The sequence below is a fragment of the Lissotriton vulgaris genome, chromosome 5 (assembly GCF_964263255.1).
Source record: "Lissotriton vulgaris chromosome 5, aLisVul1.2, whole genome shotgun sequence".
Lineage (NCBI taxonomy): Eukaryota > Metazoa > Chordata > Amphibia > Caudata > Salamandridae > Lissotriton > Lissotriton vulgaris.
The window spans coordinates 657,091,913-657,113,713 of record NC_141693.1 but is presented as its reverse complement, the minus strand read 5'-3'; the positions used below and the strand labels follow the sequence as shown (position 1 = coordinate 657,113,713).

Here is a 21,801-nt window from a genome sequence, read left to right as displayed (position 1 = left end):
CTGAATCTCCCACCGCCAACTGAACAATTGTGAATGAGTGTTCTATTGCTAGTCTCATTAATGTGATGTTTCAGATGTGTAAGATAACTAAAGCATTTTTGTATGTTATTTAATAATTTGATACAATTGTTGATAATGATGTACTGATGTGCATTGTTTCGGAAATAATGTAACCCCTTCGCCGCAGGGCTCATTCCCCCGTGGTGCTGGGTGGGGGGGCGAGCTCAGCTCATCACGCTGCACGGTGGCGCTGTGCTCATGACAAGCTGAGCTCGTCATGACCACACCCGTTTTCGTGGAACGCTCAGCACAGCGGGTGAATTATCCCCACGTGTGAGCGCCACGCAGGTCATGACAAGCTCAGCTCGTCATGAGCACAGCGCAACCATGTCTCATGACGAGTTGAGTTCGTCATGAGCATGGGAGGGGATAATAAACTGTATAGATGCATGTATCACCTTTATAACAAAAAATGAGAGGTAATATGATCACAGATAAAGAGTCAAGATTCCAAAAGTTTCAATCCACAGTTCCAAATATGAACTGGAAATTCTTTATTCCAATGTCTTCTAAATTATGTAGCCACACCCAACGCGTTTCGCCCTACAACAAGGGCTTCTTCAGGGCACCATCAAGTAGTATCAATAAAAGCTGATCATGATACAATGCCAAATATCTGCCACAATTCTTCAGTTCCTCTTAATATTTCCTACTCAATAGTCTTTCCAAAGCTGTAGAAGTGTAAATGAGATAATTGTCTCTTGGCTTTGCATGTTATTATCAGGCGTTCAATAGAGACGGGCCAACGTAATGAAGGAGCATCCATAGTTCAAAAGTTCCTTTTCAAGTATATTAGTAGGTTGTCGTCAAGTCGTACTGGTCATCCTGCTCCTCCCGTGTCTCCTACATGTATCACCTTTTAGGTCCTAGTTACTTACTATCTTTTCAAGAAAATTATGTATTCATATGAAGCAAAATAATGACTGTGGAATCAGTTTGATTCTGTTAGGGTGGACTAAAAACAGTGTTCCATAGTGCTGAAGAGCGATTATCGTACATCTTCATGAGCTATGACTCTCTGGTGTTGATATTTGCAGATCCCTATATTAACAAGCATTTCCAATGCAATGGTTTTGCCTTTTTTAAAGTTAGAGCTATTGGCATTGCTCTTGACATTATTTTTATTTATGTTTTTTTAACATAAATAAATGGCATTGTCATTTACAATGCCACAAGCTTTATCTCGCAAATGACACCCACAAACACCCACAAACACCCACAGAGAGCCCCCCCCAAACACACACAGAGCCCCCCCCGCACACACACCCACACAGAGCCCCCCACACACACAGCCACACAGAGCCCCCCACACACACAGCCACACAGAGCCCCCCACACACACAGCCACACAAAGCCCCCCACACACACAGCCACACAAAGCCCCCCACACACACAGCCACACAAAGCCCACCCAAGTATAAGGTACTTAAAATGAGTAATTTTGTCAAAATGACACGTCATGTGTAAGATTATAATGTGTTATTACGCATGCTCCGTGTGTGCGCCTGGTATTGTTTGGCATTAAGATGTGATACAAAGTGACCAAAATGCATTACATTCACCTTGCTACCAGAACCCACGATCTGGACGGAGTTCGAGCATTTAAAAGTGATTTAAGACATAACACATCGAAAACATGCCACTTCATACACAGTAAACTTGACGAGCTATAGCAACACGTTTTTCAATACAGCGGGGATGGACACCAGTACATGGCTGGGGCTTTAAGAAGACGTCACCGTCCAACGCGTTACTAAGGCGGAAGTAAATGCAGCGCTCCTTTTCAATGGCCTCACACGCCCATCACGATTGCTAGTCGGCTTGCTACAATGAGTCATTACTATCTGAAACCGCATCCGACTTTAATCTTACGTTTTACAGTATTTTTACACGTACCCTCCAAACAATGCTTCCGGATAAATTGGTGCAATATTTTTTTTATTTACCACCCAAGATCCCACTCCTCCTCCCGGCAGTGAGAGCGCAATGAACAACAAATTAAAGTCCGAAGAATGGTTTTCCGAAGGGTGTATTGGCGGCGGTTATGACAGTGGCAAGAGTAATGCGGAGGAGTACGTTTGCATTTCGGGGTGGGCATGCTGGGAACGGAGGGAGACAGGATAGCAGGAGATGGGTGGAGGAATGCACAAATTACATTCTCAGTTAAGGAAAAGATTGGGTACCAGAATACTTTATATATAGTACAACGAAAGTGCACATGACAGATCAGATTGTGTGAAGTCCAAAGGATCACTTCAGAGTTAGCAGTGTAAGAAAGGCATGTACGGAGGGCGTGTGCACCCTATGTGTAACCTGGATGTGCTGGTGAAATACAACGCAACTTTCTGCAAGTTGAACGAAACTGCTTCCGAATTAGTAAACTACCTAGGACCGTTCACTCTATACCCTTCCCATGTCGGATGGTGTTCAACGCGGGCTGCCGTTAGTAACTGACTTTATTTACTACGTGATTGCAAGATGAAAGTCGGCGCTTTACAAAACTGAGGGCATTTTTCCTTAGTTCCTTTAGATTTCAAAGAAAGCATACCTTTGAGTTGGCTACTCGCAACACTTATTTTTTGACAAAACTACAGAATAGTGCATTTCGGTTAGCACGCTGTGTTATGTTTTCTTTATTATTTGATTTTCACTAGCATGCCACACATTCTCAGTTAGTATATTGTATTCGGCCAGTTTGTAGCATCCACTTCTAATCTAGACTGCAGTCCAATTTACAGGTTTTCTGTTGCTGACATTAACAACGGGTGGTCGGAAAAGGGGGGGCGCTGGGGAATGGTTAGAGGCTCAATGAGGGTTGCGGAGACGGGGCTGGGGCTCAGGAGCAGAGGATGTAGCGTGACAAAATGGGGGGCTATGCTTGGAGCTGGGGGCTCAGATGTCTGAAGGACGTGGGGGGATGGGGGCAGGGTGGGCGCCGGTGGGGTGAGGGTGTCCCGGACTGCGGGGGTGCAAGGAAAGTGAAGGAATACAGGGGCGGAGGGAGGGTGGGGGGTCGGTAGCACGCAGAGGTGGTAGCAAGTCACAGTGGGGTGGGGTCTACTCCTAGACAAAAATACGAAAATGCAAAAAAGGCTGTTTAAGGGGATTGGGATGCATATGCGTGAGATGTGGACATATGCCTCGGTTGCTGATTTACACTGGTTGGTAACGGAATTTGAATAAGAGGGCGATTTCACCTCTTGACTATTATCACTCATTAAGTGCCGATTAAGGTAGGCAAAGGTGCAGGAACACCGGGTTGATAAGACACCTCACTGGGTCCTGTAGTATGTTTGGATGCGCGAGAACGCCCCTTCAAGGCCACTGTAAAAGATAGTAAAAAGCCCGCCAAAGGCACTAAGTAGGGACCAAGGAAGAGGCAGCGTCGGGTCGGATAGCAGGGTAAAGGAGGGAGGAACCAGGCTGGGGGTAGGGGGGCTGTCCAGGAGAATGAATGGATAGAGATAAGGATATCAGAGCGGGCGAGGGATGACCAGTTGGCGCCATTCGGAAATTGCCCGATGCAGTGAATGCGTTGGGGGAGGGGCAGGACAACAGAAGGAGGGGAGGAGGAGGGTGCGGCTGGGACGAGAGCATGGTGGGTCGACACCAGGGAGCTGCCCCACCCCTCCTGTGCTTGCGGAGGTTAATGAACGAGACAACAGACAGAACTGCCTGGCCATAATTTACTTATTTGATGCGATTTTCTATAGCGCAAACTTTACCCGAAGGTGTCAGAGCGCTTTACATAAGAACTAGTTGCAAACATAAGGACTAGGGATTACATGAGTTACATAAAGGTTGAGGGTTACTAGGTAGCTAGAAAAACATCGTCACATCAAAAAATAAATAAATAAATAAATTAAAAATAAAGGCCAATGGCACCGAGGGATTGGGGGGCGGTGGTGACGGTGGGGGGCTCATCACATGCCCTCTCCGACATACTACTCTAAAGGCCTTGATACATCTTTGAGCGTGCCATGCTAATAGGCTGCTTGGATGCATATTCCAGCTTAATTAGCCGAAAGGGAGATCCTCTGCTACCTACCTCGTCCGCGCACAGGCCACCCCGGCTGGCGGGCTCGTGGGGTTTTGGTTACGAAAGGCCTTCTGAGCGGGAAGCACGCGCGATGTCAATGAGAAGGAAAGGCAGGGAAAAGCCAGCAACAGAACACGATGTAAGAAGGCCTCTACTGCCCATACAAAGAACAGGTATAGCGTCCTGGATTCCACCGCATGGATACAAATGAGGGTTGCTCAGAGGGTGCGGGTTGGTTAATTAAGTGTTGCGTCACGCTGATAATGGGGGTGCCCAGGTTTCATGGATGGATTGGAATTGACAAGATTGGTGTCATTACTTTTGGGAAAAGGTCGGCATTTGGAGTGGCGCACGTCGGAATGGTACTGGATTGCTATTGGTGCTCGGGTAACAATAATAACAGCAGAGGGGCGAGACCGAGTGCATGAGAGTAGGTGTGAAGGATGGGAGAAGTGGGCCTCGGGACAGGTGCGCAGGGAGTGGCGCCCGGGAAAGGGTGCCTGCTTGTAAAGTGTTGGGGGGGCGCAGGGGAGGATAGTGGATGCGTGGTCGGGAGCGCGAGGGTAGCTTGGCAGGACAGGGGGCAAGGGTGTTCGGTAGGGGGGCGGACGAGGGCTTGTGGGCGGAACTGCCGACACGAGGGTGAGGACGTGGGGTGCCGCCCAGACAGTGGCCCTAAACAATAAGGGGAAGGAAAGAATAACTGCGGTACCATGCGGAGATTAGGCCTCCGATGCAAAGAGAACAAAAAATAAGGAGTTATGTAGCAACAGCACTCGTGGTGAATAGGCACTAAAGGAGGTAGGCATAGATTGTGTCAACGTGGAACTTGGTGGCCATTAGGGGACTCCTAGCAGAGCGAATCGGTATCAGGGCTCAGGAAAGGACGTCGCGCAAGATGGAGAAGAGCTGCTAGGGTGTCTGGAGCAGCACAAATAGGGGCGGCAGGGGAGGCTGGATCCGAGAGTGGAGCTGCCGACAGGGTCCCGAGTCGACTGTGCCCAGGAGCAGTGGTTGGAAGGGGGGGGCGGACGGATGGGCGTCGGCACGGGCCCTTCGTTCCTCCTGGCCAGCTTGTGATGGGGTTCAGTGCTGCGGGCGCTGTGGGGGGGGGGGCGCCAATAAGAGCTTGAGAAGGGGGGAGGGGCCGGATTAAAATAAGCAAACACCAACACTGACTCATATGGAACGGACACACGGAGAGGGGGCGAGGGGGGTGTGGGGGCGGGAACGGACACACGGGTAGCGGGAGAGAGCCTCCCCTAGCCCCAGCAAACAAAGCACTCACCTGGACTTCGTTCCGGGGCCGAGGCGGGACTTGCTCTTTCCCCGGGGCTCCTCCTTCGCTCGGGAGCCTCGGGACAGACGATGCAGGCTGCTTCCTGCTCTCCACTCCTCCTCCTCCCGATGACACGGCGGAGGCTCGGCCGGCTGGGCCAATCCCAGCGCGGCCCTGGCTGTAGACGGACGGCTGCTTCCTTCGGCAGGAAGGCGGGTGCCGGCTCAATGCCGGACCAGATTCGGGGGCGTTCCCGAGAACAGACTTTTGGCTGACGTAGCCAAAAGCCAAAAAATCTCGGGAACGCCCCCGAATCTGGTCCGGCATTGACGGACAGGCCCGTCTTCCAATGGCTAGCCTCCATTTATGGAGCTAGCCAATAGAAGACGGGGCGGATTCCAAGCCCCATATACTATTCTCATTAGGTTTTTTCTAGCACATGCGTACTTCGTACGCATTGGCTAGTCAAAACCTAAAAAGGGTCTGGTTCATCACCTGTGTAATCTTTATTCTGCATCGTTCAGGGTCTGCTTTGTCTTCAGTGGACATGTGGCCCATTTACTTTTGCTGGGCAATCAGCAGCCATTCTTTCTGTGGGAGGGTGTAAACACCTGTCTTATAGCATTACCACTGCCTGGCATAGTAGAAACATGACGGCAAGAGCCTAAGTCACGTTAACACCTCAACCATTAAGGTGCCACCATTAAGGCTGGGCCCCCATTGTTCCCTGCACATGGTCTAGGGGACAATACAGTGGTGGGACCTAGCAGCTGTGCATCTCTCATGGCACTGTTTCTTTTTAAATTAAATTACATAATAAATCATTGATACCCTACTGGTTCTTTGTAGGTGAGGGTGGAACTTGTGGAATTTGATTCTACATGATTCTTCTGAGTTACATATAAACTCCACGAGTTTCGTCAACGGGTGAAAATAGGCACGTTGCGCTGCTCGTGCTGTGATTTAGCACTGGGAGCACGTTCCGAGCTGAAAAATCATCACAAATGGCACCACCTGGGGTTCCAGAGGATGCAGCTACTTGAGTTGATTTTGATGCTGCTCAAGTAGATCCTCTACTTGAGTGGCAGCCTTCTGACTATGAATAGTAGCCACCACCTGCGTAAGAAAAATTGAATTGGATGCCCTCTCGGCGATCGGAAATCAGGCTAGGGAATGGAAAATCTCTTGTGTGCTCGCTAACTTACCTTTTTGAAGCTGCGCCCAAGAAACAATTTCACCACGTGGCGATTGACGGAATTTGGCCGAAACTCCACGTTACAAGATTAAAGCAGAGCCACCAAAATTCTGCCAATTCCGCAGGTGCAAAAGAATATTTCACAAAACCGAAGTTCTATGCCGACGCCTCAGTTAAGCTACCCAAGTCTAACTTAAAAAGAAAATCTATGTGAAATGCAGACTTGTGGCTCTTCTGTAAGAGAACTCCTTTTACCTGATACATGCAAGGATTGGAAAAAAAATCGCAGTGGTACTTGAGGGGTGAAGGATTTTCTTTTGCCAGACACAATAAAGACAAAAGGCTAAAGTTAACCTGGTGACTTAAAAAGTTTAGAATGAAACTCACGTTAAAACACAGGACCTTGGCATTTGTTCTGTTTGACTTGTACCCGTGCCTTTGGCTCGCCCACTAAAACAGTCAAACATTGTCCATTCTCTGATGCATTAAAGAGAGATAATAAAAATGTAGTCTGGGGCAGTGATTAAGGCACTGCACTCCACAGACAATATTCACCAAGCCTTCTTTGTTAGCTTTTGACAGTTTGGCATTATAAATCCTTTTTATTTTCTAACTGTCATTTTTGAATAAGGCTCATTTAGTTTAAAATCCATTCTGTTCATATCTCATTGCTTTCTTTCTTTCTTTCTTTCTTTCTTTCTTTCTTTCTTTCTTTCTTTCTTTCTTTCTTTCTTTCTTTCTTTCTTTCTTTCTTTCTTTTCTTTTCTTTTCTTTTCTTTTCTTTTCTTTTCTTTTCTTTTCTTTTCTTTACTTTCTTTTCTTTCTTTACTTTCTTTACTTTCTTTTCTTTCTTTCTTTCTTTCTTTCTTTCTTTCTTTCTTTCTTTCTTTCTTTCTTTCTTTCTTTCTTTCTTTCTTTCTTCCTTGACCAAAAACCAGGGTAATGTTCCAGACATCCCCTGCATTTGAGCCAGCAGGGTTGAGGTAGAGTGTGCCACATTAGAAAATGTACCCAGAGAGGCAATGCCTGGCCAGGGGCATAGCTTCAGGGGGGTTGTATGGGGTGTTACACCCCCCTAAAAAATGTATTCTGTAGTAAATAGTTGGGTACAAGTGCTTTCAGTCGGGTATGGTGAAGTGTCTGTCGGATTTCACCTGAGATGTTTAAATGCCCACACAGACAAAAACACAAACGCACACTCTCTCGTCTCTGTTTTGACCTTAAAAAATATATGATTATTTTGAAAACGTTTATGTTTTAGTGCCCCTAACAATCCACCCTCTTCTCTCTTTCCACTGCTGCTTAAGTACCCCTCATGTCCTGCTTCTCATATACTATGTTTTAACAAGATATCACAGCATGATTGTTGGGAAATCTGAAGCTCACCCACCCCCCAATTTTATTGCCCAAGCTACACCCCTTTGTCTGGCCTGTTGTATACTATGTTTCAGCCCTATCGGTCTTTCATTGGTCAGAAATCTCTAGATTGTTTTTGTTGCTCAACCTGACTCTGTTGCTGGCCTCACCTTTGGCCTGGGGGGGGGGGGCTACTGTAGAAAAGTGGGCACTGGCAATGTGCTGCTTAACACAGCTTTCTCTCTTTGTATTGACCAGAGTACAGCCAAAGATCCTGCTGTTCTGCATGCCGTGAGCTCTGAGGAAGCCCAATTTCTGACCAACATCGCCAAACTCATCAAGGCCAAGGCTATCCTGATAGCTGGTGAGGACACTTCTGCCTTTAAATGTCTGTTTCTAGCCCATAACGAGCAGAGTTTTCATGTGTCTTCTGCCTGTCATCCTCACTCTACCATCATCCACAGTGCTAAAAACAATATATTAACATGTAAGGTAATATATTGTACATTGACAAATAGATACCCATTTAATGGCTGACTTGTATAAACAGACCCTCCAGGATTTCGCGACTTGCAAAACAAATTGCAAAAACAGGCAGTTTTGTAAAAAGCCTCTGCGTATTGCAAAAGACCCCGCAAAATTCCAGAATTTGACAAAAAATATCAATTCCCCTTGGCCCCTGCGTGCCCTGTAGGCAGCGTGCCCAAAACGTGATGATATTGAATGCTCCTCTGGTCCCACTGGGTGCCATTTGAGGGACAGGCCCAGAGGGTATTTATTTTTTGAAAATTATAAGGGTCCGCCGCCCGGCAGGCGACGGGCCTATGGGGCATTTATATTTATTCCGTTTCGGGCCCAGCAACGGGCCCGAAACTTATTAAAAAGAAACACCCCCTGGGCCCTCTGCGTGCATGTGGGCAGTGGGCCTCAAAATTGATGAAAACGAATGCCCCCTCCCAGGCGGCGGTCCCAGGGGGCATTATTTCTTTAAAGTTTTGGGCATGCCGTGTTTGATTTATTAGGCTATCCGGTTTATCTATAAGAATCTAGGCCACATACAGGGTTCACATGACAATTGTCTTGCCTCTCAATTCATTAATGAAGTATACAGAAAAGTGATGCATTGAATGTGTGGATTCATCTCAGCTACTGATAATTACTCGGGGATGCATCCCAGTCCATTGTTAATTACACTATTGCTGCATGGGGATGGGCGGGAATGGAGGCAAGAATGGTACTAAGATCATGTTTAAAAAATCACTTTTAGTAGGTACTTCTCAGTGCAGTGCTTCATAATATCAAAACTTACATATGTTAAAGAAATACACTTTTTGAATTTCAAAGAGACTTTACCATATTTTAATACATGTGTTTTGTATGATTTAAACCGCAAACACTTTTAGGGCTCAGCTCGTGAATGGGCTCTTAAGAGCCAAGCCATACCACTGGCCCGGCTCTGGCTTAGCTCACCCTGCTAATTTGTTATGTTATTGTGTTGTACTGAAACTCGTTTTACCTCCTTCATTGGTCCGCGTAAGCTAAGAACCAGGTATCCTTAGTATCAAGCCTCCCATTTGTTCCACTGTCATATCTTAATTTGAAGAAGTGTGTTATTTAAGAGCAGGTTGGAGGAGATAAGAGATTTTGGGCCCGATGTAGGTGGCCGTTTCAGGCCATTTACCGACCGGTAACGGCCGATTTCGGCCGTTACCGACCGGTAAATGGCCAATCGGTATGTAGGGGCCTAAATCCAAGGCCACATGTAGGTAAATCTACATTTACAGAATCGGTAAAATTACCGATTCGGTAAAATACCGAATCGGTAATTTTACCGATTCTGTAAATTCCATATGTAGGTGGGACTCTTCTGAGTCCCAAAGGCCTTAACGAATCGGTATTTTACCATGAAATCCAACTTCATGGTAAAATACCGATTCCGGTGTGCATGCACATGTGTGCATGCACACCTATGCCATGTGGCAGACAGACCTGCCCCTAGGGCTTGTATGCCTGCCACATGGCACCCAATCCTGTTTAGGGGGTGCCAGGGGGTGTCAAAGTGACACCCCCTACACCCTTGTGAAATTCGGTATTTACCGATTCGGTAAATACCGAATCGGTAAAGCCTATTGATTCCTATGGGCTTTGAAGCCCATAGGAATCAATAGGCTTTACCGATTCGGTATTTACCGAATCGGTAAATACCGACTTTTACCGATTCGGTAAAAGGGAACATCTGGATTCCCTACATACCCACCCCTCACATTTACCGATTCTTAATTACCGAATCGGTAAAATTCAGTAATTTTCGGTAATTAAGAATCGGTAAATGTTACTTACCTACATCTGGCCCTTTATGCTTAGTTTACTTTTTACACTGTTTAGGGCGTAACGAGTGAAACATGCAAGACTGAATTTCTTCACCAGACCCTAAACACTAGCTTCATCAATGGCAAAAACACGTAAACTAGGCCTCTACCTGGTTGGTAACACAAGCAAGTTTCGAACATCCTAGGCATTTTGAAGATCTCCCAACATTTTATGCAGATATTGTTTGTTTGTGCCTGGTGCACATTATGCAGCGATCCCACCCATTCTTTGCTATACTAAGGACCCAAAGCATTGGTTGCCCATCTCCCTGTACCAATGGTACACAGAATACATCTATACCTATTTGAAATGATGACACTATCACTCCTCACTAGGTAAGTAAAGAAATGGTTATCCTTAATTGGCTCGGAGAACTTGTTGAAGAAGATTGAATTATTCTTGATATTATTCCATAAACAGTTCTTTGCTATTTCTCTGGACATATAAGTACTGGTATGTTTAGCTTACACATGTTTTTCTCTGGATACACAAACAGCAGGTTTTCTCTAGGCATTCTTAGTTACTACTAACATTGAGGAGATCCTAGGAAAAGTCAGTAATCCTTATTAAATGTCATTATTTCATTCCGCAAGCCCTGGATTCATGTTTGTCTGCAGTCTGAGGGGCATATGTACAAGGAAATGGTGCTGCGCTGCGGTAAATTCTGCAGCACCGCGCTGCGTCATTTCAAAAGCGCTGGGATGCACTGTATTTACAAGAATATGGGGCACTCTGCGTTTTCACTCGTGTTTTCAGTAAAAATAGCTTCTAGCTCCAACTCAGACACCCTCGCGCCATAGTGAAAAGGTGCCTGTGTTGCAGAGATGATTGTTTATGTGCAGGAAGGTGTCAGTTCCTGCACATAAGCAATCAATAATGGTGATTTACTACTTCTATGTGTGCTGTAGAATGCCCAGATGTGGTCCCAGGCTCACGGTACCACTGGATTCAAGCTAGCCTGGCTGATAAGGAGTGATACCCCTAAATAGGTCCCAGGATACTTGTTTCTGGGCCAGGGATGACGTGGCTTGGCAGTTCGGACTGGACTGTTCCCATGAGGAGCAGGGTCAAGACGGATTTGTATAAGGCTGGATCATAACTGAGGTGGCATGGTGAGCAAAAGAAGGATGGATTTAATCCAGATTTCTTGACTGGGGGTGAACGTTTGATTTGTTCTGAATTTCGTCCATCATTTGTGTGTCTTTTGCTTTCTCACTATTAAGTGCTCCGGGTACGCCTAGACGTGGGTCTCAGTCTCACTGTGCCACTGGATTCAACCTAGTCTGGCTGATGAGGTGTGATACCCCGAAACTGGTACCAGGATGCATGTTTCCTGTCCATGGAGGACCCCCCGGCTTGCAGTTTGTTCTGAACTCTTCCCATGAGGAGCAGCATCAAGACTGATTTGCATATGGTTGGGTCAAAACTGGGGTGGCATGCTGAGCGGAAGAACAATGGATTTAATCAAGATCTTTTGACTGGGGGTGAATGTTTGATTTGTTCTGCATTTCGTCCATCATTTGTGTGTTGTTTGCTTTCTCGCTCTAAGTGCGCCAGGTATGCCCAGATGTGGGTCCTGGGCTCACTGTGCCACTGGATTCAAGCTAGTCTGGCTGATATGGGGTGATACACCGAAACCGGTCCCAGAATGCATGTTTCCTGTCCATGGGAGACCCGGCTTGGCAGTTCGGGCTGGACTGTTCCCATGAGGAGCAATGTCTAGACTAATTTGCATATGGCTGGGTCCAAACTGCAGTGGTGTAGTGAGCAAAAGAACAATGGATTTAACCCAGATCTCTTGTCTGGGGTGAATGTTTGATTCACTCGGCATTCTGTCCATCATTTGTTGCTGCAGCATGTTTCGCCCTAAGTGGAATGGGTATGCCCAGAAGTAGGCCCCTTGCTCTCTGTGCCACTGGATTCAAGTTGGCCTGCCCGATTAGGGGGAAACCCTGAAACTGATCCCAGGATGCTTGTTTCCAGTCCAGGGAGGACCCTGCTTGACAGTTTAGGCTGGACTGTTACCGAGAGGAGCAATGTCAATACTAATTTGCATATGGATGGGTCCAAACTAGAGTGGTGTAGTGAGCAACAGAACAATGGATTTAACCAGGAGCTCTTGACTTGGGGTGAATGTTTGATTCATTCTGCATTCCGTCCATCATTTTTAGCTGCAGCACTTTTAGAAAGTGGGTATTTTCTTGTTTAACCACCCTGTGCTTCTTTCTGCCTGTGGAATCTACATCTGGTTTTAGATTGACAGGGACTGGTTTGTGCATTCACTCCAGACACTCACACAAAGGGAGTTGAGGTGTACCCTGCATATGTTGATGGGCCACCCTGGCTAGAGTGGTGGAAGGAGTTATCACTGACACCTGAATAGGCTGTGGCTGCTCTGCACACTGCTATCTCCATCCCTTGTAGTGCGGCTGGACCAAGGAGGACAGAACTGGTTTTGAAGAGCCAGGTAAACTTTCTGAACAAAGACTTCAAGTAGTAAAAGTGGTATACATATTTGACCTAAAACCCCAGAACTTTAGAACTCTTTTGGACTAAGGAACCTGCCTAGAAGAAGAGCTGAAAGAGCTGCCAGTAAGAGTACTGACCCTTTGCTATTTGTTGCTTTGTTGGGTTAGCCTGCAGATGCTGCTTCTGTCTTGGGCAGTAATAGTACTAGACTGAACTTTCTACAACTTGTTTCCTGAGTTTCTCCAAGTGCTAGAAGTATAGCTTGCCCCTGGTTTAAGAAGTTTCAGCACCAAAAAAGATTTTGATATCATTTGCTACCATCACTGGTAACTGTGTGTTTTGTTCTGCAACATAAGAAAAACTACTATGGTGCCGTCACCGAGGCCGCTTCTTTGGCTCCATGACCTGAAGGCACAGCAAAGAGCATCACCCTGCTTTGCATCGCCACTGCCAACGAGCCGCTGCTTGTACCCTGACCTGAGGGCACTGCACTTCGCTCCGCCTCGCTTCACATTTCCGCCCTGGTACCCCCATCGCTGCCGTTCCACACCGACATTGAGGCCGCTGCCTGCACTGTGGCCTGGGCGCACCACTCTTAAGTTACTCGATGCACCGCCCAATCCCACACTGCAGCCTTAGCCCATCAGGCACCATCAACTCCAGATCGTCAACCTAAGCTGCTGCTTGCACCCTGCACACCACATTGCCCTGTGTCTCACCCCAGCCTTGGGTCTACCGACAACAGCGCTTCTGCAAGGATGGCACCGCTGCCTGCTCCGTGACCTGCGAGCACTGCCACAAGTGCTGCCCCACTTCACCTCACAACCCTGGTCACACCAACGCCGCTGATGCTGTCACTGAGTTGCTGCCTGCACCGTGACCTGAGGGCACCGCTTACTGCACGCTCCCCTTCACTGCAGCCCTAACATCGCCGGCTCTCTTGACTTCAAACTCACGTAGTTCGATCTGCAACACGTGTGACTTCAAGGTCCCGACGATTCCTTCACTGACCTCTGGGACTGATGCCTGCCGCCTCTTCAGAGCTCAATGGAAGGCCCTTGATGCCTGCATTCCAAGGTACTGTTTATGGGTCTTCCTGACACCGTAGCTGGCCTGCGACCTTGCATTTGGCCTGAACTTTAGTATTTATTTGTTAACGACATTGTGATATCCCCGGACAGAGCTTTCAGCTTCAAGGAACTGTATTTTAAGTCTGTTCTTGAAATATTCATATCTTTATTACTGTATAATGTTTTTTCATCGTTTTGGTCTTATTTTACACCGATAAACATATGCTATTTTTCTAAAACAGGTGTGGTGTCCTTTAGTAGTATTTTCACTGTATTACTGTGTTTTATGTGCAAGTGCTTTACACATTGCCTCTGATAAAAGCCTGACTGCTCTTGCCAAGCCACCAAGGGGGTGAGCAAGGGTTATTTTAAAAGTGTAATTCATTTACCCTGAGTAAAAGGAAGCATCCCTACCTGGACAGGGTACAAAGCTGCCTACAAGAGTCCCCCATTTCTAACACGGTGGAACGCTTACAGCAGCATCCATTGCATGCCCCTTTCACACATATACCCGTGTGAAAGGTTACCATATTTACAAAGCGGTGTTGAGCCATGCAACGTAGCTTAGCTCCGCTTTTTAAATATGGTGCAGAGCATTGCGCCACCGGAACAGCGAAATAAGTGATGTTTTGGTGACGCAATCCCTTTGTAAATATGCCCCTGAGTGTCTTTAGACTGAAGTAACTTTGGCTTGGGCAATAATGTCCATTTACATAGACAGTACTGTCCATTTACATAGACAATACTGGCACTGTACATAGACAATACCCTTAATGTTGTGACCAATGTTCCCTCAAATTTTTTTTCTCTGTGTGCGGCAGTATAAAGTCTCTCTGCGCTGCAGCCAAGTTTATGTGCACCAGGAACCCGACTGCGAGTTTGGGTGCAGCGACATATATCAGTGCAGATTGTGTGAGTATTCATGTTAATCACAGCACCAGTCATGCACTGCAATGAACATGAATACTTTCTCAGAGGCACACAATATGCCCCGCACACAGCGGCCTTAGCGCTGCTGGCGCCCTGTGTGACGTTTGTTGGTGCCCCCCAATGACACCTCCGCCAGTGAGGCCCTCACTATTTACCTTTAAAGGTGCTGCTCAAGTCTCCATTACCCTCTCTCTGAGATGCACTTAATTTATTTTATAGAGCCACTCATACCAGTGTAGGGTGTACTTTACATTGCACACATTGCTGGAGGCAAGTGGCCTCATTTATGAGGCCTTGCATCACTTTTGCGCTGCTGATACGTCACATTTTGTGACGCATCGGTGCGTAAAACATGCCTCCTGTTGCGCACTATTTACAAAGTGACGCATCTAAGCAGATCCGTCACTTTGTAAACCCCTGCGCTACATTGTACCTGCGTCAGGTATAATGTATGCAGGGGGGGCTTTCCCACGCAAAAAGCCTCGTAGAAGTGACGCAGTGAAATCTATGTGATTGCACTGCGTCACTTCTAGGATGCCGTTGCGTCAAAATCTTGCGCCGGCCTCACAGCAGGAGTAAGACTGAAGCAGACCCTTTCACATGGGGCTTGCACCATGTAAAAGGACGCATTGCTGGAGTTGCGTCACTTTTGTGACACACTCCAGCTATGCGTCACTTTTGCGCTTACAGATACGTCAGAAATACTGACGTATCTGTAACTCCTCGTGAAATGATGCGTCATACAGTAAATATGACTCATCAGGTATGTCGCAAGGAGTGCGCACTGAGAAGTGACGCATCGCTGCTTTCACGCAACGATGCGTCATTTCTCATAAATGAGGCCCCAGGAACTTTGCAGCTGGTCCTTTTGAAACAATAATATACCTGTATCCGTTCGCTCTCCCCTTCAGCGATTCACAGCCGTGAAGTAAGTCCGTTGACACCACAGGATGGAACATCAAAGCACGTCATGCTTATAGTCAGGGCTTCAAGTGGGATGAAAAAACTAGAGGGCTCTCATAGGGGCGTGGCCAATGTAATTAAGGGAGTAGCTTAAAACACTTAAGTTAAAAATCTGTACTTAGCATAGTGGGATGCCCCACTGGTATGCTGCTCAATCAGTGGTTTCTCAAGGAGCATAGTATCACACACCATTACCCTGGGCTTTAAGTGGATGAAAAAACTGGGGAGTCTCTCAAAGATGCATGGCCGATGTAATTAAGGGTGTGGCTTAAAAGCACAGTAAGCTTAAAATTTGTGCTTAGCATAGTGTGACGCCGAACAGGTATTTTTGCTGCTTTTGTCAGTGCATCCAGATATATAACAAGTAAAATTACACCTACAAAAAGCCAGGACTATTGGCTTTGCCAGTGGTTGTTAGTTGCATAAGATAAACAGGCAACAACTATGGCTTTGTTGTATAAACATTGAAAATGGTTCAAGACTGACATGATCATAACTATATGATGAAAGAACTATAACAAGTCTTTTAGTTACATCAAAGGCAGTGAAGGGTGGCACTGCTGCAGAGTTTCGATTTTTTTTAATTCGGAGGCTGATGGCAAAAACCATCAAGACCCGGTCCACTTAAAGCCCTCCCGTCACCACAGGTGAAGTGCTTTATATGGGACGCAGGGAGATACATTAGTTTCAGTGAAACAGAGAAGTGTAGAGCTCAGAGAGAAGTGACAGGAGGGAACCAACTGAAAAGGAAGGAAGCAGGCTGTGGCATGTGTATACCAAAAAACAAAGGTCCTAAGCCTAGAACAATATTTGAAAACAATGACATAGAGACCACAATTGGACAATATGTGCACTTTTCTTATACCCAGCCGGGCAAAGAATTTATTAAGGAATATATGACAAGAAGTCAATTTATACGTTACAATTAGACATCAAACATTTAGTGTTTGAAGTAAGGCACAAGCCTGTGCCTTACTGAGCAATAGAGAAAGGGTTGTGAGAACGGGTGCAGAAGAAAGAACAGTTTACATCAGGCAAAAGGAAGGTTTGAGCAAAGCCCGGTACTGCTTTGGAATTTAAATTGGCAGTATTCCCTAGAGTAGAACATACACATATGAATAACAATGAAACAACTGTATGTCTACAGAACAAGGTCGACGGCGTTTCGATCCCGCGCTCAAAATAATGGGATCATCATCAGGACTTAATATATGCCTGGAGTAACATAAAACAATATGCCTGTATGGAGAAACAGGGGAAAACAGAGAGGCAAAAATATTTTTAGAACGCTACTCTGTGTTGAAGAATAAAGGTCAACTTAGTCACACTCTAACCGTCATGCAATTCGGAATCGCAGTGCAGTGAGTTATACTTGGTTGTTGTTGGTTGTGACGTGAAGGTTGGACATGGTGGTACTGCTTGGCTGTGCCTACTTTGTGAAAAGCTGTCATTTCTGTGATCGTGGGGAAATGGCAGCGTGTGTGTATAACCGCTACCTGAGAGTCGGATTTAATGCAGGATTGCGCGTTCAATTTAATGGCAGAGGCCACTCAGTACGTTGGCCACTCAGTACGTTGGGTGAGGAACTTCAAAGAACTAGAAAAGATATGGCAATGGTTAGTTATGGGACCCAGGTGGGCTCGGGTGGCAAGCCTGCTCTAGGGTCGACACTTACCAATTTGCAATCCAATCAGTTGCAGAATAATTCTATGTTTTTAATTAAGTAGCCCAGTATGGGAGCTCCGTCTAGTTGAGTCTTCGTTTGAATTACGATCTGTGGACAGGAATTAGCGATTGACATTAGCACCAAGGGAGGGGTGTATAATTACGGCGGGGGTCATAGGCAGGGGCATTCTCACCTTGTTAGAAGATGAGTTAAACCACAAGAGCGGTCAGATTGATTCGGTGATCCGCTGTACGGGGCTGAGTGAGCGCCTTGGTTTAGGCGTTCTCACCGTGTTTACAGGAAGCTTTGTCCGTGGCGGCGGTTGGAAAATTGCACGATCCGCTGTTGGCAACAAGGAAGGGGTTATGGGTGTAGCCACGATCACTGCGTGACCGGGGTGGATTTGTGGGCTGGGGAGGAGTTCTTACCTCATACGACGGACGAGGTGTCGATACACCAGTTCCTCGCAAGCGACGCTGCTTCCTAGTGGGGTAGCGTGCAGCCGAGGCTAAGGCAGTGCGGTCATGTGACCATGGTCATGTGATCGTGGATCGAATGTGGCGGCCATCTTGGAGTGGGGATACAAAGTGAGGGGAGAGGTAACGGCGCAGTGAATTTGTGCTTAAGGGGTGAGAGTGACATACATCATTTTAACCAAAAAGTCACTGACAAGGAACATTATACTATATAAAACATATAAAACATACTTAAAACAGCCAGGTTCATGGTTGCCAAGTTTAGACCTTTCTGAATACATTTTTCAGGGCAACTTGAAGATTGTTTTGCAAAGAACCGGAGCCAGGTAAAGAGTTCAGAATTCCGGAATTTGGGTTAGGTTCACAGCAGATTTGTCCAGTCCTACTTCGGTTCAATCCAGTCCTGATAGTGTTGAATTGGATGATGGACTTGAGTTCTTCGCTGTTTATTAGTTGGGAGAGATTCCCACCTCTTTGTGGGAGTTTAATAGCTTTAAGGATGGTCCACTGGATGTCGTCAGCTGTGTGGTTCATCTCTGTGAAGTGTTCCACCATGGGAGCATTGGGCGTGTTACATCTGATTCTGCTCCGATGCTGGCTGATGCGTGTCTTAGCCTTTTGACTGGTCTGGCCTATATACATTTTCTTACATGGGCAGAATATCGCGTAAATCACATTACAAGTATTGCAGTTAGTGAAAGATTTCATCTCGAAATTTACGCCGTTATGACTAATATTCCTTGTTTCAATTGTAAATTCGCAAACAATGCAATGCCCACATTTCACATGACCATGCAATGGTGGTAGCCCCCAGTTGGAGTCAAGAGTGGTCCGGGGGATAGGGGTTGGTAAGGCTGCCCTCACTAGGTGATCTTTCAGGTTTTTATTTTTCCGAAATGCGAAAAGGGGTTTCTCTAGGTTGAGGGTTCCAGCATTTATGGTAGACCAGTGTTTAAGGATTGATTTTCTGATTTTGATGGACACGGGGAAAAATGTAGTCACACAAGCTATTCTGTCTTTATTTTCTTTTGGCTTTGGTGGGAGTAGGACATCACGAGGACAATACCAAGCCCTTTTTGAGGCTGCCTTGACTATTCTTCTTGGATAGCCACGCATTTTAATTTTATTTGACAAAATAGTGGCTTCCTTGAAGTAGTCTGTTTTATTCGAGCAATTACGCCTTATTCGTAAAAACTGGGAATAGGGTAATGAATCTTTCAATGCTCTGGGGTGGCAGCTATTGTAGCTGAGCAGAGTATTTCGCTCCGTTGGCTTTCTGTATAGGCGCGTTAGTAATTCGCCTTCATGACTATAGATTGTCAGATCGAGGAAAGCAATTTGGGATTTATCGTGGGTCAAGGTGAAAGTTAGATCCGCCCAGTTATTATTCAACCAATGAAGAAACAGGTTCAATGTATCAGTGTCATGGTTCCAAACTAGAAAAATGTCGTCTATGTAACGACGCCACAGGGAGATTCCTGCAAAGAATGGGTTGCTGTCCTGTAAGATAACACCAGTTTCCAGTGCATCCATGAATAGAATGGCTAGTTTGGGGGCAAAAATAGCCCCCATGGAAGTCCCCTTAATTTGTTGGTAGTATGTGCCTTCAAAGGAGAAGAAATTCTTTGAAAGACACAGTTCAAGCAGTTGGAGAATGAAGATACTTGGGACCCTGTGTGGGCGGGGCCGTGTGTCTAAGATTCTTTGGATCACCAATAAGGCAGCTGTATGCGGGATATTGGTGTAGAGTGATTCTACATCCAGGGTACATAATGTGTTGATGGTGGGATCAAAGGGATAATGCTCTATCAAATTTATCTTTTCCATGCTGTCCCTAACATAGCACGCAGTACTGGGAACAAATTCTTTAATAAAGAAGTCCACATATGCACCCAAAGGTTCCAAAATAGAGCCGCAAGATGATACAATTGGTCTGCCTGGCGGTTGGTCGATGTTCTTGTGGACCTTGGGTAGGGTGTAGATTACTGGTATACGGGGGCATTTTACATTCAGAAAGCAGTGTTCTTTTTTGCTTAGGAACCCTTCGGTCCTAGCATTGGTGGTAAGTTCTATTATGGTGGCTTGAATCTCCTTGGTGGGGTTCCCTGGGAGACGCTGATAATGGTCAGTGTTTCCGAGTTGTCTAAGGACTTCTGTCCTATAGGAGTCGATGTCCTGGAGGACAATCCCGCCGCCCTTATCAACACTCTTGATTATGAGTGAAGAATTTGATTTCAGTGTGTCAATTGCTTCTCTCTCTGGTTTGGAGATATTGTATGGTATATAGAGTTTCCTCTTCTCTAATTCAGCCAGATCATTTATGACCAGTTTCTCAAAGGTCACAATTTCTGAAGGAATCATGCTGGCAGTAGGAAGAAAGGTAGTGGGTGGACAGAATGGGGTGTTCGAGCTGCTCAGGGGTGAAGGATGCAGCTGAAAAAAGGCTTTGAGGCGAATTAGTCTGAAAAATTTCAATAGTTCAGCCTGCAGGTCCATAAAGTTCGGACGGACAGTTGGTACAAATGAGAGACCTTTTTAAGGAGCTCTAGTTCAGGGCCACGTAAATTATGTTGGGATAAATTGAAAAAAGGGATTACCTCAGTTGGAGGTTCAAGGTTGTTCACGTGTTCTACCATTGGTAGAAATTGTTGCGGGTCTTGCGCTTGCCAGGAGCGTTGAACCAGCGCTGTGGTTTCTTCACCCTCCCTCGTTGGGGGGTGTTCGGTTGGCCCCTGGATAAAAAATTGGTTTGTGCCCCACCTCCTCGTCTTGAGTTACTTCCACCCTCTCCAGGGTCTGAGCTATCGGAAGAATCTCCCGATGTCTCAGAGAAACCCACCAGGTTCTGTCGCTTATTGTATCTGCCCCAAGGTCTGGTGTTGGGGTTGAAATGAGGTTTGTTTGTATAAAAATCTTTCTGTAAATAGGGGTAGGTGTTTTCTACATTGTAAGATTTTATATCTTTCTTTATTTTATTCGACTTCTTGTTCTGTTCGATTCTATGGAACTCAGCTACAGTTTTATCTACTTGCTCCAGTAGTTTTTTGCATTCAGCAGTGGGGTCAGTATCATTTATTTGTTTAAGGACCTCCGCTATCTCTTTTTCCAGAGATTCTAGTGTCTCTGTGGCAATATCGATTCCTAATGCGAGCCAATGCCTTGAGCATGTGGTTCCAATGTAGCTAAAATTTGTTGTATACTTTGGGTTGTCTGTAAAGATGCCAGGGATATTGCGAACCTGAAGGCCTAGGGGTATGACCTCTGCTTTTAGATAATCTGTCAGCATGAGCACCATTAGTTGTAGGCGGACCTGTTTCTTCCTAAGCTTTTCAAGTTGATCAGGTAAGGAACTGCTGGTCGAGATCGGGACATCTGGGGTCTCAGATAGTAGGGACGGTTTTGAGCATAAATGTTTTATATAGTCCGCAGTGTAGAGTGGGACATGGGTTGACATCACTTAAGAGGAAAAGAATGAATGATTTAATTTACAAGGAGAAGGGATAGTAGTACTAAGGGCACTAGGGTGGCCTTCCTCGGGAACCGAGGTGTAAGGTTTAAAGAAACCCCTGCAATCCAGCGATTGCGCTCAAGTTTTTAAACAAACAAGGGGGACCCACTAAATGGCTTGGGACTATGGGTATCAAGTATTTCAAAAAACAAAGGTCCTAAGCCTAGAACAATATTTGAAAACAATGACATAGAGACCACAATCGGACAATATGTGCACTTTTCTTATACCCAGCCGGGCAAAGAATTTATTAAGGAATATATGACAAGAAGTCAATTTATACGTTACAATTAGACATCAAACATTTAGTGTTTGAAGTAAGGCACAAGCCTGTGCCGTACTGAGCAATAGAGAAAGGGTTGTGAGAAAGGGTGCAGAAGAAAGAACAGTTTACATCAGGCAAAAGGAAGGTTTGAGCAA

General features: G+C 46.0%; 1 protein-coding gene across 1 annotated transcript in view; it reads left to right on the top strand.

The window, feature by feature from the left end:
* COMTD1 (catechol-O-methyltransferase domain containing 1) overlaps positions 1 to 21,801 on the top strand; it is a 212,844-nt gene that overhangs the window by 47,071 nt on the left and 143,972 nt on the right. The window contains exon 3 of the mRNA XM_086922087.1: positions 8,188 to 8,293. Within this exon, the coding sequence (XP_086778213.1) occupies positions 8,188 to 8,293 (106 nt within the window). The remainder of the gene's footprint in view (positions 1 to 8,187; positions 8,294 to 21,801) is intronic.